The 24,159-nt window shown below is 38.7% G+C and overlaps 1 protein-coding gene across 3 annotated transcripts in view; it reads left to right on the top strand.

Annotated features, from left to right (window-relative positions):
- The window catches only part of rspo1 (R-spondin 1), a 198,426-nt gene extending 174,763 nt beyond the window's left edge, over positions 1-23,663 (top strand). For all 3 annotated transcript variants that reach the window (XM_072548529.1, XM_072548531.1, XM_072548530.1), the window contains one exon: positions 22,128-23,663. In XM_072548529.1, the coding sequence (XP_072404630.1) occupies positions 22,128-22,303 (176 nt within the window). In that variant the 3' untranslated portion in view covers positions 22,304-23,663. The remainder of the gene's footprint in view (positions 1-22,127) is intronic.
- The last annotated feature ends 496 nt before the right edge of the window (positions 23,664-24,159 follow it).

Here is a 24,159-nt window from a genome sequence, read left to right as displayed (position 1 = left end):
CTGTGATGCTAGGGACCACAGAAGGAGGCTGAGATGGATCATCCACTCGGCACTTCTGGCCGAAGATGGTTGTGAATGCTTCAGCTTTATCTTTTTCACTGAGGTTCTGAGCTTCCCAGTCATTAACGATTGGAATAGTTTAGAGCTTCCTCCTCCAGTGAGTTGCTTAATTGTGCACCACCATTCACAACTGGGTGTGGCAACACCACAGTGCTCAGATATGAAGCATAGGCTGCGGAATTAGACCTGTCTGTCACTTTTAGCTTAATCTGTTTGACATGCAAGTAGCCCTATGGTACAGCATCATCAGGTGGACATCTCTTTCTTTCAATCAGAATGCCGGGTGCTACTCCTACCATGCCCTCCTGCACTCTCCATTGAACCTGGGTTGATCCCCTGGTAATAGTAGTAATAGAGTGGAGCATTTGTTGGGTTTGAGGTTGAAGATTATTTCGGAGTACAAATCAATTGCTATTTATTTTCCACATCTGTTAAAATCTGTTCCTTTTATCCTGATTCTGTGCCCCACCCCATGATGAGAAGTTGTGACTTTGTCTCCACAAGGACTATTCAAGCTCACTCCTACTGCTACCATCATGAACAGAAATATCTGTGGATGGTTGATTGGCAAAGAGAACGTGAAATATGTTTGTCTCTCCTGTGGTTCACTCATCATCTGCAGCAAACCCATTCTAGCATCACTGTCTATGATTAACTTAGCTGATCAAATGCTATACGTGCTGCTGAGTTACTTTGGTAGTGGACATTGAAGGCCCCCAGCCAGAGAACATTCTACACCCTTGCCATTCTCAGTGTTTTTGCCAAATAGTGTTCAACATGGAAAAGTACTATACATAGGCGAACATGGTGTGATACCTCATTATCATCAGGAGGTCCCCTTGCCCAGTAAATGCATCAGAAGAAGTTAAAGATGCAACTTGAAACATCAACACTGTTTTCTCTCTGCAGATGCTGCTAGACCTGCTGAGTTTCTCCAGCATCCAGCGTTCTTTGTATTTTTTTCAGAAAAAAAAGGTATTTGCTGTTTTTACAAATAACCTCTTTGGTACTGAAAATTTATTTTCTCTATAGGTGTGCAGTTTCATTCCTTCGAATTTGGTGGAGATTTTAAAGAAAATTCATTTTTGTGACATTGTCTTTGGGCTCATTTAACTCTCTCCTGCAATTTCATCCCTTTCTTTGTTCTCTTTATTTCACTTTCCATACATTGTATTCTGATTAACAATTCCTGCTTCAGTTTCTACATTCCAACATATTTACTAGTGCATAATTTCCAAGTTGGGTGAGAGCATGGGCTAAGTTTGGTAACTGGTGGGCTGGTCTAAGCTGGAGGGGAGAAACAAGTTCACTCAAGCAACTGAGGTAAGCAGCCACTGCTTCTCCTAGATCATAGTGTTGGAAATGTGTGAACTCTTGCACAAAACATTCTTCATCCTAATGCCTAGGAAATTTGTGGGGACAGTGTTAAGTTTCAAATAAACATGAACTTTAAGGCACAACTCCAATCTATTTGTTTAACTAACCAACTCCTGGGAGTGGTTTGATTGCCTGACTTCTGTGTTGTATATTTTAAAACCTGAAATGGGAGAGTTCCATACCATATAGGTTCACTCAAGACATGAAATCCCGTCAATTTATGGGAATTCAAATATTGCTGAAAATTCCCATGAACATTCTTCCACCTGATTTGTTGAAGTGTCTATAGTAGGTCTGAGACGTGTATGAAGACAAACTACAACTAGAGGCAGCCAAAAAAAAGAGCCAGAATCACTTTTTGATAATAAAATAAAACGTGCAACTATGACAAATAAAGATCTTCAAACACATCTGTTTTATACTTAACTAACAGTTGAAAAGCTTATGACAAAAGATTCATGGCTGATCCCCTGTCAGTTTGTTCCATAGGTGCCAGGCCATTTCCTTGCAGTTTATAAACTCTAATCCTTTAAATAAAACTATAATAAGTCAGTTTGGACAAATGAGATAAGAACTGCATTTTCTTTAATGATGCCATAAAGTTGGAAGCATCTCCTCACAGACCCCCTCACTGACCTCTCGTACCTTCTTGAGGAAATTCCACAAGGTTTTTTTTAAAACAAACAATTTTCAGAACGATGCGAGATGTTCATTCTGAAGAGGCTTTCAACCCTCTGCAGTTGCAGGAAAAGCTCTGTTTCTGCTCAGGAATGTGGGGCAACATCGGAAGGAGAGAATAAATAAATTAGGAACATTTCTGAGCCAAGGTGTTTGTCAGTTTTTACAGACAATATAAAAGCTTCACTCAATTTTGAAATAATTGCCATGCAACTCCAATCAGGCTATATACATGAAACTTAGTTACTACATCAAGTCATGCTAGCAGACTGTTGAACTGTGAACCTTTACTCTTGTACTTGACTGTGTTCACTTGATTGAAGCACTGTTCATGTTACATTTATTTAAAGTTGTAGCGCCACAGTATTTCTTTAGCAACAATCTCCAATGTAAACTGTGTTGCAGTGAAAACATCCTGAAGTGAAGCAAAATATTTCCATGCAATATTCCAAATTTTCAAATCTTCGATGTAAACTTCGATGTAAACAGAAATGATAAAATGATTGTACCAAATATGAAAGGCGAGACAGAACATTATTACTGAATATGACATTTACTCTTTACTATCCAGTAAGATTGTTTACCAGACTTCCAATATCCCTTTAATCAACTTTCTCTGACCCAATCATCAACTTGACCCTGGATGTCAGAGAAAGTATTTAAGTTATGTATGAACTGAAAATTTAACCAAGGAGGAAATAGGTAATTTTAAAGAGCAAGTAATGTCTTGAGGATATGTTCATTTGGAACAGATGAAGAGCAGGAGGCAGTCTGTCTTATTTATATTATGATAATACAATATGATGGTTATGCAATTTAGGCCACTTTTTATTTGCAAACCTCAAACATTATATGATAAACAGAAAGAGTTATTTTGCAAAGAGTTTTTCAATGTGATCAGTCATTCCGATGACTATGGATGAAGTAAAGAAAAATAGAAAAGATTTATTAAAAAGGAGGATAGCATAATGGCAATACTATTGGACATCCAGATGCCCAAACTAATATCCCAGAGATGTGAGTTTAAATCCACCCCACCAGGCCATCTGGGAGAATTTAACTTCAACAAGTTAATAAATCTGGAATTAGAAAGCTATTTTCAATAATACGGATCATTAAAACATCAAGTCATTATTGGTTCACTCATGACTCTCAGGAGAGGAAATCTTCCCATCTTTACCCAGTCTGGACTTTAGATGATTCCAGATCCACAAAAATGTGGTTGACTCTTAGCTGTCATCTGAAATGGTATAGCAGGTTATTCAGTTGTATCAGAGAAAAGTAGCATGGATATGTACACTGCATTGACTGCAGTGGTTCAAGAAGATGGCTCATAGATTCTTCAATGTAACTAGTTTGTGCCCAACAAAATCCCTAACTAAACTAGTCCCACCCACCTGCTCCTGGCCTATATCTGTTTGAACTTTGCCTATTCATGTATCCATCCAAATGTCTTTTAAACATCATAACTGTGCCCACATCCAACACTTCCTCAGGAAGTTCATTCCATGCGCAAACCACCCTCTGTGTAAAAGATTTCCCCCCTCCCGTCTTTTTAAAAGTCTCTCTCTTCTCACCTTAGGAACGTGCCCCTAGTCTTGAAATACCCCATAGAAAAATAAAGACTCCCTGTCTATATCTCTCATGATTTTATCAACTTTTAAGGTCACCTTTCAATCTCCTATGCTCCAGTGAGAAAAATCCCAGCCTATCCAACCTCTACTTATAACTCGAACCTTCGATACCCGGCTACATCCTAGTAAGTCTTTTCTGAACTCTCCCCAGCTTAATAATATCCTCCCTAAAACAGGGTGACCAGAACTGGACCCAGTATTCCAGAAGGGGCCTCACCAATGTCCTGTACAATATCAACATGACTTTCCAATCAGCTTTTTCTCGAGGCCAATTAGGAAAGCAATAAATGCAGTGCTTTACACTTCAGGAACAAATTTTTAAAAATAAGTTTAGTTAACTTGTTTGGGTTTTTCCAATGAAAGGACAGATAGTACAGTTGAGAATAATATGGTTCATGCATTTCCAAAAAGGTGTTTGACAAATTGCTACTCAATAGGCTTGCCAACATACCCATTGAATGAAAGGAATATTGGCAGCAATTAACACAAAGACTAGTGATAAACTGTTGTTTTGCAGACTGGTAGAAGGCATAGAATGGAGATATGTTCTTGCCGTAGACTAGATTTAAAGTTCAAAGTTTCCAGGTTACACACAATTTGGACATATTGTGAATTTTTTGATATAATGTGGTGAAGATGAAGTTCCTCACCAGGAACTGTGGATAATTGAACGTGATCATAGATTGTGATCCGTCATTCAACTTGAGTACATAGCACTTAACCTTTAAACCTTCTTATGGGTTAGCATTGCCAATAGATATCACAGACCCATGGAAAAAGTTAAGAATATTTCTTTTCACTGCATGTAACCTTCGTATTTGAAGCCAACATTTTTGCAGATTTCTCAAAATAATTGTCCTGTTCAATACATTGCATTGAATAGAAGTTTGGTTTCTGTATATCAGTTCTGCTGCTTTTCTATTGTACATTTGATATTGTAGTAGAGCTTGTTTGCTATCAAATGATGGCAAGTTCTAAGATAACACATCACATAAGTGTAATGCAATGAGATTGCTTGAAAGACCCAGCACTGCCAGAGAAAGAACATGAAACCCCATCCAATAAATTCAAAGGAGTTAAAAATATACTGGCTCATGTAGTAGAAAGACTGATTCAAGTTTATATATTACCTTTCACAACTTCAGGGCAACACAAAGTGATTTGCAACCAAAGTACTTTTGAAGTGTAACCACCTTTGCAATATATGTTAAGAACAGCCATCTTATGCACAGCACGTTCCTACACATACAGCAAAGTGAAATGACCAGATAATCTATTTTCAATTACATTCAATATTGGTCAGGGCATCAAGAATAACTACCCTGCATTATTTCAAAGTAATGCACTCATGCCAATGTGAGAGTAAGCATCACCTCAGTTGAATATCTAATCTGTATGTCAGTCATCCCAACAGCATAGCATTAGATCTGAAATGAACTAGTACTTAAAATGTTTTTCTGCTCAGGTCTCTGGAGTAAGACTTGAACTCACAACTTTGTTTATTTATTTGAGGATGTAGTCCTTGCTGACTGGACCAGTATTTATTGCCCATCTCTAACTGCCCTGGAGAAGGTCTTGATGAGCTGCATTCTGGAAATATTGTCGTCCATTTGGTGCAGGAAAACCCATAGTGCTGTTCGGGAGGATGTCTCAGTGAGAGTGAAGAAACAGTGATATATTTTCAAGTTAGAATAATCAGTGGCTTTGAGAGAAATTTGTTGGTGGTGTTTTTCACATATCTGTCACCTTTGTTCTTTTAGGTAGTAGTGATCATGGATTTAGAAGTTGTTGCCTAAGGAGTCTTTATGAATTTCTATGATGCCTCTTGTCAATGATACAAGAGGCTGTTTTATGTTAATGGTGGACAGAGTGAATGTTCGTGGATGTGGTGCCAATTAAGTAGGCTGCAGCCAGTTATTTTTGGGCTGGTTAAAAATGTTAATCTTGAATTTAAAACTTGTTAATTTATTAGCACACTCTGATTTTAGTTTTCTAAGACAAAATAATTTTTTTAGTCTTAGTGCTGGCAGTATTGTTGCTTCTTGATGTATTCATTCTGCAATGGATTTCCAGGTAAAGTTATGTATTCAGAGTTTTTTTTCGATAAATGATGATTGCACTCACTTTAGCATCCCACTCTAGCTACTTATGCTCAGACCTCCAATTAAGCTCTTACATCTTGAGCTATTTTTGAAAATTTTATTTCCTATGTGTGATAAGTCTAAATCCAAAATCAAAAAGTAAAACAGAGATAAAACCCAAACAAAAATACCACAAGCACTGGAAATCTGAAATAAAAAAAAACAAAGTGCTGCAAATGTTCAGAAAGTCTGGCAACCTTTTGTGGTGAGCAAAACAGGGTTAATGTTTCCAGCCAATAAATTTTGTTCAGAACTGGGAAATGTTAATAGTTAAGTTTTAAACAAACGAGATAGGTGAGAGTGGAAGAAGAACAACAGGTAAGATCTATGATAGAAGCAATGACAGGCAGGATTAAAATATAAAAAGAGAGTTAATGGTGCAGGACTAAAGAGAGAGTGATAATTTGAAGAGTAAGGGAACAAATACATGTATACAGGAGGTGTGAGTGGCATAATTGCATATGAAATTAGAAAAATTGTAAAACTGAAAAAATGCAAAGGAAAGAAAATAAAAAATGGAATGGAGCCATGCCCATGTCCATTAAGTTAATCTAATAAATGGTTCAAGTATCATTACCATTCCTTTTTGTTAGACTTACTGCCAGAGATATTCCAGTGTTCTATCACTAGTGAATGGAAGGGAATGGCTAGGGTCTGTCCTTGCTACTTGAGGGGTTGTGGGGTTAGATGGCCACACAAGGTGCTCAATTCATTTACAAGTTCTTATACTCTAAGATTGCAAAATTTGACTATTGCATTTAATAGTTTCTAAATTTAACTTGTTATTTGAAAATTGATATTCAGACAAAATTGATATTGCAGTATGATAGCTGAATGCTCCCTTTGCTTACAATCACATAACAGGTAAAGGGTTGCAGCTGAATGTGGTCAGGAAGACAATCATACTTTTGCCTTCATTTTGTTCCTCTTCCCGTTGATCATGAGAGATTATGCCAATTGTTCCTGACATTTAGGTTTTGTACCTTTAGTGGGGTGGCTGGTACATTTCACAGACAAAATATCATGTTCTTCTTCCTTCTATTTCCAATTTTGTATTGTAGCATATCAATTGTGAACATTCATAGTGCAATGATTACCAGGGCAATTTGCTTCTTCATCAGACTTTTCTATTCAAGGCAAAGACAGAGCTGATTTGATGCTGAAACAACCAAGCTAAAGGTCAGTTTCTAGAAACACCAGCTCAAACCTTCTTATCAGAGTGAAACCCCCCTCAAGTTCATCCCATTAACACAACTGTATTTTTCACACATTCCCTTTTCACCTCATTATGACCTCCCATCTTCACCACTCCTATCCCCAAACCCCCACATATCCTTTCACGCCTTACCCCACTACATCTCCCCTACCCTGTCACTTGTATTTTGCCCCAATCCATCTATTTCTTTACTCCCTTCAATCATACTCTCTTTATTTCTTACTTCCAATCACCCACTTGTCCCTATCCCCTAACCTACTCACACAGGGTCTATTTGAAAAATTGAACTTGCAAGCCCTGTAATAAAATTTGGAAATCAACAAGTTCATTCATCTGTTATATAAACAAACATTACTTGATAAATGCTTGAAAAAAAAACTTCAGGTTCTAGCGTATGTCAAAACCATTAACCTGAAAGTTCCCTACTGAGTCACTCACCTTCTTGATATTGCTATACCTTCAATGTCACTGGGTCAAAAGCCAGAAACTCCCTCTCTAATGGCATTGCGGGTCTACCGACACCAAACCTTCTGTAGAAGTTCAAGAAGGTAGCTCACCAATACTTCCTCAAGGGCAACTCAGAATCAACAATAAGTGCTGGCCCATGGATGAATAGAAAGAAAACCTTTATTCCCCAAGACAGCTAAAAAAAAACAAATTTTGCATCACAGAATGCTTGAGTACCTTTGAAGGAATTCAAAAGCTTATTCATCCATCAATGTTTCGAAACAAATGGCTGAATGATGTTCAAAAAAATGAATGAGAGGTCAAAATCCAGTTAAAGTTTTGAAATAGCCAAATTAATGATTGGATTGTTTGGCAAAAAGTGATTGACAGCAATGGAGGGAGTTTAAACAATAAGCACCAGATATCAAAATGGGCTCACCTGTTAGTACTGAATAATGCAGATTAATGATTTAGCCAGTGGATACTTTATTCTAATTTGTTTAATTTATTTTCACTTTTGCAATGCTATCTTTTTACTTGACAGTTGTAAGTAGTAACAACCTGGCAAGTATACTGTATGGTGGTTACTTTTCCTTCTTTGCAATACTGTCATTACTCACTTTAGTTAGAGCACATAAATGGTGGCTCAGCAATAATGTAATTGCTGAGATTCAGATCAATATTCTGGGGGAATGGGTTCAAATCCTGTCATAGCAACTGGTGGAATTTCAATTCTCCTAATAAATCTGGAATTGAGAGCTAGTGATGATGACTGTCACAGTTGTCAATAATTCACTGGTTTAGATACAGCATAGTGGTTCAGTGGTTCGTGCTGCTGCCTCACAGCGGCAGGGACCCACATTCGGTTCCAACCTCAGGCAACTGTGTGGAGTTTGCTCATACTCATCGCGTCTATGTGGGTGCTCCAATTTCCTCCCGCAGTCCAAAGATATGCAGGTTCAGTGGATTGGCCATGCTAAATTGCCCATAGTGTCCAGGGATGTGTAGGCTGGATGGATTAGCTATTGGAAATTCAGGGTTACAGGGATGGTGCAGGTCTGGATGGGATACTCTTCAGAGAGTCAATGTGGACTTGATGGGCCGAATGTCCTGCTCCCGTACTGTAGAGATTGTATGATTCGATAAACTTCAGTTGAGGATATTTCTTGATAATTGTGAAAGAACTGGCTCTATTTTTATTCGCCTTTTGTACTATTCCTGACTGTAACTCATGCTTTAACCCCCCCCCCCCCCCCCCCCCAAACTCAGCAGCTGTGATTTAGAAAGCCTATCTCTGGGATTAAGCTGACAACTTCTCAAAGTTTTCTGTCCTCTTTTTCACTCACCTGGAAAAAGCCAAAAGATGAAAATAGTGCATGGACTTCCACCTTCAATCCTCAGCTGCTGTTTCTTCCACATCCTGAGTTCATGTTGCTCTGCATCAGGGCCACAAAACCTCCATCCATAATCACATAGAATGTACACTATGCTGATCGCTGCAGAATTTCTTCAGATCTGATATCAGGCCCCCGTGCAAAGTCCACAAGAACTTTCTGATCCAATCTTGCTCAGTTTTGACAGCTCAGGTGGCACTTTTAAAACTTAGTACAGCCGCAATCAAATTCAGTTGACTTTTATGGATGGAAGACTGCACTAAGTGTATCTTTCAAAAACAAGATATCTGCAGGTGTTAAGAGAAGGCATTGGAGTGCCCATCTGGCTCAGTACTGAAAGCTTGGATTTGTATTGTGCTGGATTTAGTGCTGGGGTTATTACCCAAAGTTTTTGACAGGCAGCCCTCTGATACCTTATTTCAGTGTCCAAGTATCCTCCTCCCACCTTTTGAAATGAGTTCAGCCTCTCAGCTAACACTGCTGGATGGGCCAGTTGACTGTTCGGCAATTTTCACGTCCAAGATATTCAAAATGAAATCCAAATTTGTTGTATAAAATAGGGATCTCTTTTTGTCTCTCTGCACTCACACAATAAGCATTACTTTAATAAAGTTTTTTTTTTAAAAGCCTTTTCTCTGAATAACTTTCACAGTAACAGATCGATATTATTGATGCTTGAAGAGAAGAATTGCATTTAACTGATAGTCGGAGGGAAGCCTTCAGTTATTAGCTGTCAGGAGTTTTCCACTATCTTTGAAACAACAGTCCATGCAAACTTTTCTTATGCATGATAGTCCCTGAGGAAGAACCTTTAGGTGAAATAAATTAATATGTAAGTGACATGTTAAGACTTCAAGGAAACAATGCAAAAACCAAAAAGCAATATTTGACAGTTTACTGCCCAGTGGTCAAATTTGATTATAAATGCTTTTATGCATAGCAAATTGATCCTTTGATCCACAATAGAAAAAGGCTACACGGAGAAATGCATGCACTCCTGGGTTTCTGCACCAAGTCTCAATTTATCTTTCTGGAGTTATGAAATGGGACACTATAGTCCAAAAACAGATTTGTATCACAAACATCAGTGGATCAGTTTAATGACTCTGAGAAGACCTGTCACAGTTCATTTTCTTCCATCGACATAATACGTCAACAATCTGTGGGTTAGTTTTTCCATCACCTGAGCACAGTGCCCCTGTTCCATCTTCCTTCAGTTACCTACCTGAGCTATTCCTTAATGTTGAAATTATCTCTTTTCAAGTTGTTGTTAATTACAATGGTGCATTCTGTTCTGGGCACAAAAATGGATTCTCTTGCTCTCTGAATATAACTTTAGAAACAAGTTAATATGGGCAATGCAATGCAATGTTGAATATTAGAGTCAGAGCTGCACAGCATGGAAACAGACCCTCCATTCCAACCTGACCATGTGGACCAGATATCTGAAATAAGTCTAATCACATTTGCCAGCTTTTGGCCCATACTCCTCTAAATCCTTCCTATTCATCACCCATCCAGATGCAGTTTAAATGCTGTAATTGTATTCTGCTATTTTCCTTTGTTCTCCTGGGTGATTAACAATATCACAAATGCAATTATAAGACATAGAAGCAGAAATAGGCCATTCAGCCCATCAAGTCAGCTGTATTATTCAGAGAGATCAGGGCTGTTATGATAATCCTCAGTTTCTCTTTCCTGCCTCTTCCCCATAATCCTTGATTCTCTTAATGATTAAAATCCTGTCTATCTCAGCCTTGAATATTCTTACTGACCCAGCCTTGATAATCCTCTATAGTAAAGAATTCTACAGATTCATTGCCCACTGAGAGAAGAAAGTCCTCTTCACATCTGTCTTAACTCTGTAACCCCTTACTTTGAGATTCTGTCCTCTGTTCCCAGACTCTCCCATGAGGAGAAATAATCTCACTATGCTGTGTCCTCTCAGAATCTTGTATCTTCTGTCACAGCACTCAGTGTCCTACCACCAAACCAATTTTGGATCCAACTTTATGAGTTACTGGGGATCCCATGTGCTTTTATCATCTTTATCAGTCTCCCACTTGAGACCTTGTCAAAGGCTTTGCTGCAATCCATATAAACTACATCAACTGCACTCCCTCATTAACCCACCTGGTCACCTCAAAATTTCAAACAAATCTGTGGGGATGGCCATCCTTTGACAAAGTCAAGCTGACTGTCCCTGATCAAATTTTGCTTTTCTGAATGGAGGTGTATTCTCTCTTTCAGAATTTTCTCCAATAGTTTCTCTATCATTGTTGTGGCACTGACTGGCCTGTAATTCCCTTGCTTATCCCTGCTACCCTTTGGAGCCTCAAATTCCATAGACATTATTCCATTATGGTCATGTAACAAAAAAAAATTGTTAAGCCTGTTTCCTGTAATAATTTTTAAAATCATAATGACCACCTTATTTCTCATCTTCATTTTGATGACCACCTAAAGTTAGTTATCCTCCAGTTTAATAAATTCAAAACCTTCCATCTGCTTTACAGAATTCCCATGACCTCGCCTCGTTGGATAGCTACAAATTCCACAAGCAAAACATCCCAGTTTTTCCTCGCTGTTGTCTGGTTCTGGACTTCTATGAACTCCCAGCTCCATTAGTTACAGATCTTCCAGCTTTTTGAGATCTATTTCCCAGAACCTTCTTCAATCTGATTACCACCCTCTCTCCTTGCTTTTAAGAAAATCTTCAAAACTTATTCTTTCTAGCTTGATTTTAGGTATTTCTCTTCAGTCTTTTTTGGTCAGCATATATTTGCCCACTATAAAAGTACTTCAACCTCTCTATATTCACAACAGTATACAAATCCAAGTTAGGGTATATTTTGGATCATTGTACAAGTAGATATCCTTGTGGAATCTGCACTTTGTTACAAGCCTGAATAAGGAAAGTTATCAGTGTTTTACAAGTGTATAATTGAATATGCCTATTTGACAATGTAAGTGCTGAGTAATAATGTTTGATTAAGGGGGAATATACAAACTAGACAAATTAAGTAGATTAAACTATTAATTAGCATTCACTATACCAGACTACACCAAATAGATGTTCATTTAAGATATGGAGAGGTAATCTATTTTACATGCAAGAATGATATGACCATGCATCTTTGATTTTTGATGATTACTGTAAAAAGGACAACAGAATGATTAAGTTGTCTTACAGCATTTAAGTAGACCATTTAGTTTATCGCTGTTTGAAAGAGCTTTCTCAGTCCACTGTTTCCCCAAATTCTGTGAATATTTCCAATTGTAGAGACACTGGCCACTTGTTCCTTTTGGTCAGAGATAATTCATGGCTTGAAATACTATGGAAAGAAAGAAAGGACTAGAAAATGAGAGACAAAACATTCCTACAACTTAAATTAAATGCTTTGAAAACAAATCATTTGTTTAGAACTATTTTAACTCACCCAGTTGTTGCTCAGACTTAAGGTCAACTTCTCATGGGAAAAATCTACCTTGCCATTCCTTATAGGACACAGGAAAACATTCTTAAATCAATTTTACTGAGTGTGAATGACAGCTAATCTCTATCCCGAGAGTCACAGCAGTTGTTGTTTCTCAGCTGCAATGTTGATTCTTTTAGATATTTTCCTAATCAATCTGTTCAGGGATGTTATCATACATCTCTGGAGCAGATAGGGATTGAAGCAGGACCTCCTGGTTCAGAGGAAGGGACACTATCACTGTACCACAAAAGCCCTACACTTCACATTTTTCTTTTTAAACATCCAGTAAAGTTTCTGGAAGCCAAAATCTGCTCTGTATTTCTTTGATGAGATCTTCATCAATATTTATATTGATATCTTGCCTTTTAGGCAATAGTGGAAGTAATGATTTAAAGTCAGTATCAAATCAGTTTTGAAGGGCTGTTGAGAAAGGCCTGAGCTGTGGACTTCAGTCGTGTTAAAGGTTAAAAGGGAAACAGATGATGACTATTAATGGACTAATTGCTGTCTGGGTACATAAAGGTAAAACAGTGATATTATGACACAGTGGTAATGTCCCTACCTTTAGGATAGAAGGTCAGACTTCAAACCTCGACTGAGTCAAAGATATGTTTCAATATATTTGAACAGGTTAATTCAAAACAATTATAAACAGCAGGAGCAACTGAGACTGAAGAGAGTTGCTGGTCTAGAATAGTCAATAAACTCTCTCCACAAAGTAACTCTTTATCTCATAGATTCTGTTTGATCAGTAAGGTTAGGATCTATTAAAAACTGGCTCGGTCTTTCAATAATCTGGTTTAAAAAATGAACCAACAATCCCGTACTGTTCTATGTAGTTCTATTATTCCTTACCTGTGTGTTGATATTTGTCGAATTACCAATGGCATACTCCCAGTTCACATTCATATAAAAGTGTGGCCCATACCTGTTTTTAACAGCGAGATGGCAACATCATTTAAATTAAGACTTTGTGTTGTACAGAGTAACACAAAGTGATGCCTCTGTTGTGAGTAAAGTGTTAAGTATAGTTAATAAACAGAATGAATAACCTGCACAAGTTCCTATGTCCATGGTTTGCACTAGATAGATTGGAAAAAAAGAACTAAGGCCACAAAACAGGATACTGGAGCTATTTGCATGTAATTAATTAGCCTTAAGTGACCTCACAGGGTTTGGGTCATCTATCATGCTTCAATTAATTACTATGACAAGAATTAGAACTGCTGATCCATTTCTTTCTGGCAGCTTCAGACGTGGCACTGAACTGAACTGATTTCTTGGAAAATATGCAAAGAGGCAGTTGGCTGAGATCAAAAACAAATGGCTATAATTAGTTTAGTTTGGCTGTGATAAGTTGTAGTTGCTCAATATATTTTAAACCAGCACAGATAATGGCTCTTTAGTAAAAGCTCTATTTCAAAATGAATGGTCATTTGTTTTTCGCAATAAAGGTGCTGAATGAATTGGTCACACTTGAATAACAAATAATCAGGATTAACACAACACATTAATTTTGCTGAAGATTCAAAGGGCAGTACGAGTAATTGATATCATTCATCTGAAACCTTAAATAAGATTACAATTTTAATGTCAAAGGTGTATATAATTTATTTATAAAGAATATGTACTGGTAATTTGATAGGGAATGATTACTGGTCCAAGAGTAACTGCTAACATAATCCTTGAAACTGGCCTGCTACACTTCACTGACACTCTGGTGTGGCCTGAGGTCTCCTTTGCTCACCATTTATTTCTCCAATACATGTGGCTGTCATGTGGAAATATCTGAAAAAAACAGCATTAGTTTTCACAAATATGCTGGTCACACTCAACACTGTCTCATTGCAACACCTCCTACTCTTCCGATGTCGCTACGTTATCAGACTGCTTCTCTGATGTCTGACTGCAGATGAGCAGAAATTGCCTCCAAATCACTGGTGGGACGATTGAAGTCATTGTCTGTTACATGAATAGAACTCAATTTACTTGTTTCCATTCACATTCCTCTGCCTGACAACAAGTCTAGGACTAAACTAAACTGTCCATAACCTGGGTCTCTGTTTCATCTCTTCCAAGCACATATCTGTATCATCACGAAGTTTGTTTATTTTCACCTGCTTAGCGTTGCTAAATGTAACCTCTGTCTCAACTTATCTCTTGCTCAATTCTTCAATTATACCTTTGTTTCCTCTGGACTTGACTATTTCAACTCATTTTAGATTGTTGTCCCATATCCTGCCCTCTGTTAACTTGAGGCCATTTAATTTCTAAATGTGATCTTGCTTATATTAATCCCCATTTACCTACTTGTTCTGTAGTCCTGATCAACATTGGCTCCCCATTAAGCATAACTTCAATTTAAAATTCTTGCTTAAAATGCTTTTCAAATCCCTCTGTGGCCTTGCCCCTCTCTATCTCCACCATCTCCTCCTGACCCATGACCTTCTAAAATACTTTATTTAATAACTGGGCATCCCTAATTTTAAACACTCTGTGATTAGTAGCTGACCTTTCAGTTGACTTGGCCACAAGCTCTGGAATTCAATCCTTACGCTTCCTGGTATTTGTACCTTACTTTCTTCCACCTTGGTATTCCTGAAAAACAATCCCTATGTCAAATGGTTGACCGCCATGCCTAATATCATCATATATGGATCAGTATCTACTTCTGTTTCATAATACCTTTGCGCAGCATCTTGGGGTGTTTTATTATGTTAAATTATTCAGTGATATACGTTTTGATTGTTGGCTATCCACATAACTGGCTCTTGACCTCATGGTGCATATTTTCCAAATACGCCTTTTCACATTTTAAACAGTAAGATCATAACAAGCAAGAGCAGGAATCGAGTATTCAGTCCCTTAACATTCCTCCATTATTCAATAAAATCATGGCTTGCCTGATTTTCTTCTTAGCCTCACTTGGTTTTCCCAAAATGCCCGAGTTCTTCATAAATCAGAAGTTTCAAGTTCAACCTTCAATATATTCAATGTCCCAGACTGCTTCTGGGGATACAGTGGTTTTACAGTTAGCTTATTAATCCAGAGAGGAGAAAGTGAGAAATGCAGATGCTGGAGATCAGAGCTGAAAATGTGTTGTTGGAAAAACGCAGCAGGTCAGGCAGCATCCAAGGAGCAGGAGAATCGACGTTTCGGGCATCAGCCCTTCTTCAGGTATGAACTCAGATTTCTCCAGTTTCCTCATTTCACCTCCCCCCACCTTGTCTCATTCAAATCCCTCGAACTCAGCACCGCCTTCCTAACCTGCAATCTTCTTCCTGATCTCTCCGCCCCCACCCCACTTCGGCCTATCACCCTCACCTTGACCTCCCTCCACTTATCGCATTCCCAACGCCCCTCCCCCAAGTCCCTCCTCCCTACCTTTTATCTTAGCCTGCTGGACACACTTTCCTCATTCTTGAAGAAGGGCTGATGCCCGAAACGTCGATTCTCCTGTTCCTTGGATGCTGCCTGACCTGCTGCGCTTTTCCAGCAACACATTTTCAGCTATTAATCCAGAGACCCAGGAAATGTTGTGGGGACCTGAATCTGAATCCCACTGTGGCTGCTGTGAAATTTGAATCCAATAAACAAAAACTGGAAATAAGAGTCTAATAGTTACTATCAAATTGTTGCTGATTGTTGCAGAAAAAAAAATCTGGTTCACTCAAGTTGTTTAGGGAAAGAAACTGCTGTTCTTATCTGGTCTGACCTACATGTAACTCCAGTCAATGTGCTTGACTCTTGACTGCCCTCTGGGTAATTAGAGACGGTCAGTAAATGATGGCGCTGCTAATGATGCCCACATCCGATGAATTAAAAAGCAAAAAAAACCTCCAATGTTCAATAACTTTGTGAAAAAATCATTTTTCCACATCTCCATTATAAATCGCAGATCCCATATTCTGTAGCTGCATGCTATAGTTCCATATAACCCCCAGAAATGAAACAGCCTCCCATCCTTCACCCTGCCACTCACCTTGTCCCTCAGAATGATCAATCTTCTAAACTCCCAATCTGCTCAACCTTTCCACATAAGACAACTGTTTCACCCCAAGAAAGAGTGTAATGAATATTCTCTGATTACTTCCAATATATGTATGTCTCTAAAAACACCTGACATCACTCATACATTTGGAAGCTGAGTAGGTTTTATCACTTTCTTTCCAATATACTTATTTGGTAGGTGTCAGAGGGTTCCTATCAGCAGGAGAAAAAGAAAACTGAAATATCAAAACCATGGATATGGGAAGTATATGTTAATGTTTTGGAGTTCAAAATGTAATTTGTTGGCATCTACAGATCTTTTGTCCTGTTTGGTTTTGGTTTGGTATTCATTCAGCAGATCTGATGCCTGCGCCAGCATTTATTTTCCATCCTAGTTACCCTGGAGAGGGTGAGGTTGTGTTGCTGTCTTGAACCACTGCAGTCCATTTTGTGTAATGCTGTTAGAGTGGGAGTTCCAGAATTTTGACTGAGGGAGAGCATTGGTCCAGCAATCTTTTCCCAAGTCAGGATATAGTGAGTGGTGAGTGGCTTTGAGAGGAACTTGCAGGTGGTGGTGTTCCCCTGCTGCCTTTGTCTTTCTAAATAGTAGTGGTTATAGCTTTGGAGGTGCTGCCTAAGGAGCCTTGGTGAATTTCTGTAGATGATACATTTACCTGCTATTGTGATGTTTCTGTTACAGAATCACATTCTACAATTCCATTAGAGTTTATTGAATGGAGGTTAAAAACACCCTTAGACGCTCTGATTGGGCTATTTCATTAACTTTGTGTTGGAGATAAAGCAATTTTCAAATTCCTGTTTGAAAAATATGCTGCCATAATTGATGACCCATCCATGGCTCATATCCTCTGTACAAACACAAAGTCAGGAAATATTTGCGCACATATAGTGTAGCAATACTTAACACAAGGCTCAAACAAAACCTGTCATCCAATGATGAATGAGTATCACTTCACCGACAATGGTGCTCATTGAACTCAGTAAAGTATAAACATCAATGGCAATATAGTCCCTATGCAGTTTCTGAATACTCTAATTGCAGTTCATCAAATGTCACTTAAAAACCACTCTAACTTTAACACAAACACAAAATACCATTGATGCTAGAAACCCGAAGTTTAAACAGGAAATACTGGAAATATTCAACAAATCACACCACATTTTGTGGAGAGCAAAACGAAACTAAACATTTAAAGCTGATGATCTTTCTTTCTGGAGATGGCCGGAATGTCCTATGAGGAGACAGTGAGGTCTGCAGATGCTGGAGATCTGAAGGACTCTGGCCTGAAAGGTTGATTTTCTTGCTCCTTGAATGCTGCCTGACCTGCTGTCCTCTGAGGAGACATTGATTCGGCTAAGCCTGTATTCACTATATTTTAGAAAAATGGAGGGGATGTGATCGAAACACACATAAAAATTGAACAGGGCTAAACAGACTGGATACAGGGAGGATGTTTCCCCTGGTTGGGGAGTCTAGAACCAGGATTCACAGTCATAGGATATGGAGTTGGCCATTTAGAACTAAAATGAGGAAACATTTCTTCATCCAAATGGTTAACTTGTAGAATTCAGAGTCACAGAAGGCTGTCTCAGCTGGGTCACTGAGTATATTCATGGAAAAGATTGATAGATTTTCACCTATTTAACACTTTCCATAAGTATGAGGAGAAAGCAAGAACATAGCCTTGAGGTAGAGGATCAGTCAAGGTTGTATTAAATGGCAGAGTATCTGGAAGGGCTGAATGGCCTACTACTGTATCGAGAGTGTGGTGCTGGAAAGCACAGCTGGTCAGGCAGCATCCTGACGAAGAGCTTATACAAGAAATGTTGATTCTCCTGCTCCTCAGATGTTGCCTGACCAGCTGTGCTTTTCCAGCACTACACTCTCGACTCTGATCTCCAGCATCTGCAGTCCTCACTTTCTCCTGGCCTACTCCTGTCCCTATTTACTGTGGTTCTATGTTTCACTAGAGCTAAAAAATGATAGAGATGTCACAGGCTTTAATTACTGGTGTTCAGTGCTAATGTAGAGAGCAGGAGTTTTTAAATGACACAAGGATTAATGGTACAAGGCAAAAATGGGGTAGTAATTGGAAATATATGAAAAAACTTGAGTTTATAGCGTTTGTAAATGACAACAGCAGAATCATTACCACATCTACTGTGTCAAAAAATGGGAGTAATTGGAGTTGTGATGTGAAATTGTTGAACTTAATATTGCACCTGGAAGGCTATACAGTGACAAATCAAAGGACGGACTGTTCCATTTATACTTATGGTCTTGTGAGTGGCTTGATCAATTGTGTCATTGTAGCAGTAAACAGCAGCTCAGTTTGAATTAGTCATCTAGCCCACAGACATTATTTCTTCTATCGCCCCTCTAATCCATGCTTATCATCTCATAGATCTCAGCTACCAAACACGAAACCCGAAAAGAAACACCAACACTCACCTTATTATGTTGGAACACTGCTCTTCTCACCATGAGGTCCATATATTACCACCTTTTCTGGCAATACTCCTATCAAAGTGCATAGCTTCTCATCTCTCACCTTCAAAGATTGACTTGCTCCTGTATTTCTTAAAATTTTAATTTCTGTACCTTTCCGGGTACACATGAGTAAACCTCACCCACTCTGTTAAATACTTTAAAGAGATCTGCTAGTCTCTTATGAAGCAACCCCTGGCCAGGCTGTACATTCTTTTGCAGCTCTTTAACTTCCACTGAGATCATCTTTGCAACTTTAATAAATCCTACCAGCTTATCCTGCTTTATCACATTTGTCCTCTCATGCTTTTCTGAAACCACCAACATTACAACTTCATGTATCCTATTTTATTACAGTTAAAACACCTGAATTTATTTTTACTTCTCTTCCTCCCTCATGGGTTTCCTTTTTACCCTGTGCTAAGCTATCTTCACTATCTTCAATTAGATCTACCTAATGCATATATCTCACCAGTTCTACCTATCAATTTTGATTGGATCAATCATACCCACATGGTCCCTGGCCATTTCATTTGTTTAGCCACTTTCTCAAATGAAATTAAAAATGCTTCTACATTCTCCTTGCTGAATTTAGGCAATGGTTGGACATATTTAAACAGATCCTCACTGCTCCTACGTTTTACCTTTATCTCTGAAATCCTAGTTCACCAACTGAAAAGCAAAACCTGCAAACGCAGGGTCTCTGTGTTCTTGACTCTATGCACTTTATGCTTCTTTTCTGTTTTAAAAAACAAAGTTGCTACATTGCTGGGCTCAGACCAGATAACTTGGCTCCAAGTTTACAATACATGCTTTCAAAAGAAACATGACAGAAACAAATCCTTCCTAAAGGCACATCTCGTAACAAGGCCCAAGGCAAAACAAAGATGGGGTGGGGGGATTTTATAGCAGTTAACTACCTCAAGTAATCCTTACCCAGTACCCCACGCTGATGGAAGTGGCAAACATTACAGCGTTCCAGGAGTCTCATCTGGGCAAATATGACATGGTTGCTGTGTCACAGGTTTTACCTGCATCATGAGGAGAAAGTATCCAATAGATCCAGAAGGAAAGAAAAACAAACTTCAAGAGAGTAAGTTTACCTCTTTAGGAATATTACTGCTTTGAGAAGGCACAGTCAGCCTGCAGCTGAAACATGATAACCAGTGGCAAAGAGTCAACCACATCTGTGGAAGCAGCAGAATGGCAAGTTAAGCAGTACACAGGTAAGACTTCTTACAGAGCTAGAAAGACAGGAGTGTGAGCTAGCACGAGTCAGAATAACAATCTGGACTTAGAAAATATGGAAATCTTAGTGAAGGAGAATTTGCAGGGACCAACTGCATGAAGTAATTCTTGAGATTCCTAAGGACAAGGTCATACATTGTGCAAAGTGGCACAGAGACTAAAGGTTGAAGACAAGAGACAGTAGAATAGTTTTGACCTTTGACAATCAGCATGACCACCTTTGATGTTAAAATCCATGTGGCACAGTTGCAAGGAACTGTAAAAGAGATAGAAAATACATTTTGACATTGTCTATAGAATCAGAAAGGCCTCAGAACATATTTAATCTGAAAAATAAGCATAGTTAAAGTAACCCAGTGAAATATTCTTGAAGAACAAGAAAAGTTCAGAATTTTAAAGTCCTGGGACTCAGTAATTAAACCATAATTTTAGCAGCAAAATGTCTGAAGTCAAAGACCAATAAATTTTATTTGATACTGTAAGTAGAAAAATATTACCTGATGTTCTCTGCTCATTAAAAGCAGGAAAACACCCATTTTATCTGGAAAAAAGCAAGAAGACCCCATTTTGGCCCCACATCTTCAGAAAGTCATGGAAGATTTGGCAGGCAACCATTTGATCATTAAAAAAGTCAATCAGGTTGGCAACTCTAGAAATTGGCAGCACCAAGTAACTAATTGGTTGACCCAGAGAGTGTGGAGTGGATACCTGCAGCTAGTGCAATGCCCCCCAGACTCCCAGGGTAAGGGACTGCCTATGGGAAAGATAAGTGTCGATTTGGGGAGTCTCTCCATATGAGTGCCATGGGGAGAAATGGAGCAGGGGTAGCTGAGTGATGCTGCCCAAAGCCCCTACGTTTTCTCTGCACTGTCTTCGCTGTTTTCTCAGGAGCTGAAATAATTACAGACCAAGTGAATGATGGGATGAGACCCTTAGCAGCCATTCATCATCGACTTGGGCATCTCAGACGGTGGCAAAGTGGAAAGCTGGATCGTTGACCTTCCCGCCCAGAACTAAATTCAGGCAAGGACCAGAGTGTTTTGGGGATCTGGTCTGCCACCATCTTACTTAACCAAGTTCGCTTCCTGTCTCCGAGTCCACCACCTCCAGGCACAAAGGGTTCTACTTACTGTTTAGATTAGTGCACCAGTGTGTCTTCCCTCAACAGTGGTTCCACTGAATAGTTCTTTCCATGCTGAAAAATAAAGCATCTTGCTCTTCACACCCTTGTATGCTCCAATTGCATGCAATGCGTAATGCCATGAAAATATCTTGGATTTACATCCGAAGAATAATATCCATTGAACATTATAGAGAAAAATGAGCTGCATAATACAAACAGATGTAAGGTAGATGTTTCCACTATCAAGTGTCCCCCAGAGCTAGGAGTTATAAATTTCAAATGATCAGTGATAAATCTAGTCAGTTATTTACCTGAAGTTTCTTGATTAAATCAATGGTAAAAGCATGGAACATGCTACTCCATGGAGTTGTTGGGGTGACATACATAGGTGGTTTTGTGGAGGAACCAGAGAAACACATGATGGGGAGAAATATAGATGGATATGTTGATGGGGTTAGATGAAAAGGGGTGAGAGGAGACTTGTATGGAACATAAGAATGGATCCACTGGGCTGAATGGCTTGTTTCTGTATAATAAGTACATTGGAATATAGTGTGATGCATTGGGAAAAGAGTGAGCATCCTTTTTTTTTAGTGATTTTTGTGAGAAGAGTGTAACTCATTATAGCAAACCAGCAATAAAAATAAAGTAGTGTTTCGGTTTGACAACAATTTTATTGATGTGTCTGTTTGTAATTTATGTGTCATGTAAGTTTGCATTGTTTATCTACTTCCTCAGCACTGATACAATAGACAAAGTAGTGGCTGTTACTCAATTTTCAGGTGCACAATGGTATTATCTTGCTGTGCTAATTCCTTGTTTCTGTCACAGGGCAAGGTAACGGCAAAGGAAGAAAAGAGAAACCGAAACACACAAAGAAGGGCAAACAACGGAACAAAGAAAGTGGTAACAGGCAAAGCAAGAAGGAAAACAAGCCTGGGACTAAGAAAAAGAAAGGACAACAGGGCAAGACCCTTCCTGCAACAACCCCCAGCACCATTCAATAGTAGCCTTATTTCAACGCAACCACTCAATGCTGATATATAAAAGTCGGCTTTTCTGAACTGAAGCACTGCTACAGAGAGGAATAAATACAAGGCTCTTGTTTCCATAACTGTTTAAAATAAGAAGTGAAGTTATTGTTTTGAGAACTTAAGTAACGGAGATCCATTGCACCTGGCCTCAGTGTATATTTGAAAATGGAATGGAATGGGAATTAAATAGTTCAGTGGATCTTTCAAAAGACAGTGTTAGGAACTTTCATCAAAACGATGACTGGATATTGTAGAGCAGGTCAACTGCAACACGAATGGAGATGACTGACTGGTTCTGGGGCTGGGAAGAAATACGTTGATAAAAAGGCTTCTGGAAATGTGCACATATTTCTGCACTAATTTTGAGGCAGTTGGTTCCTGCATTGAATGAAAGATGTAAACTTAATTTCCTGACAGAATGTTAGAATTATGCATCATTAAACTGCTTTAAATATATTTCAAATGAAAATAAGGCAATAAAAACATATAACAATTTGAAACTGATTAATTATTGCAATGGCTATCACAAATGGATCTTGTTTTCTTTGATGCCACACCTGCATGTATTTGTGGTATGATATTTTCTATATGAAGTTGAAATTCAACGCTGCTGTAACCCTGCAAATTTTATAATTGATATAAAGGTATCAAATCCCTGCTTCTTGGCCTACAGCTCCAAAGAAAATATCAGAACCAGATATGATGATTGATTATTCCAATTCTGGCCGGTCTCCCGCCTCTGTAAACATAGCTCTTTTGAAACTCTATTGCTGTATCCTAAAGCGTAGCCAATCCCTTACATCCATCATCTCTGCTCTTACTTTCCCACATTTGTTTCTGGTTTCAAATTCTCAACTTTATTTTCATAACCCTCCATCCTTTTCACTATTGATCTCCTCCACCCAACAATACTCCAAGAGTATTTTTGCTTTACCAAATTCTTGAGCAGCCCTGATTTTCTTAACTCCAAAATGCCAAGATGCTAAGCTTTTGAATTTCCTTCCTCAATCTCTCCATCTCTCTCTCTCTCTCTCTTTCCCTGTGAAGGTGTTTTTCAAAACCTACCTGTTTGATCAAGCTTTTTCCATCTGTCCTATCATCTCCTTCTGTGGCTAATTGTTAAGTTTTACTTAATAATGTTTCTGCAATGTGCCTTGGGATGCATTCAAGGTGCTGTTTGAATGTGTGTTGTTGTTATTGAGCTGTGACAGTAAGGCTCATTTTAAGACTACTTGCGAATTTCTCTGAACACTGAAGTGAGAATTGTCGCTATTGGAGACCAAACTGTTCCACATTTTGCACCATAAAAATAAAGTAACTGCTTATCACAAAATTTGAGCTAATTGATGCTAAACTCTAAGAGGTTTTATGTCAAGAACTCAAACAATAGAACACTGTTGTAAAATATTTTACTGTTTCATGGGATGTGCACCATCCTGACAATTGTTTTCCATTCCGAAGTGCCCTTGAACTGAAGGGCTTGCAAAGTCATTTCAAGGGCAGATAAGAGCTAACCACATTGCTAAGGGTCTGGAGTAATGTAGGTCAAACAGCAAAGAAGGCAGACTTGCCTGATGTGCATTGATGAATCTGATGTGTTCTTCCAATAATTGATGGCAATTCCATGGGACTGTTTCTCAGATCCAGATGTATTAATTGAGTTTAAGTTCTAACAATTGCCAAAGCAAGATTTGAACTTACATCCCCCAGAACATCGGTCTGGAGCTTTTGGATCACTATCCCTGTGGTATTGCCACTACATCACCATCCCAGGTCACAACAAGCTCATGCAGCTCGTAAACAACGTGAGGTTCAAGTTGACTCATGCG

Source organism: Chiloscyllium punctatum, chromosome 27 (assembly GCF_047496795.1).
Source record: "Chiloscyllium punctatum isolate Juve2018m chromosome 27, sChiPun1.3, whole genome shotgun sequence".
Lineage (NCBI taxonomy): Eukaryota > Metazoa > Chordata > Chondrichthyes > Orectolobiformes > Hemiscylliidae > Chiloscyllium > Chiloscyllium punctatum.
Note: the sequence above shows the minus strand (reverse complement) of the source record. Positions and strands in the feature narration are given on the sequence as shown.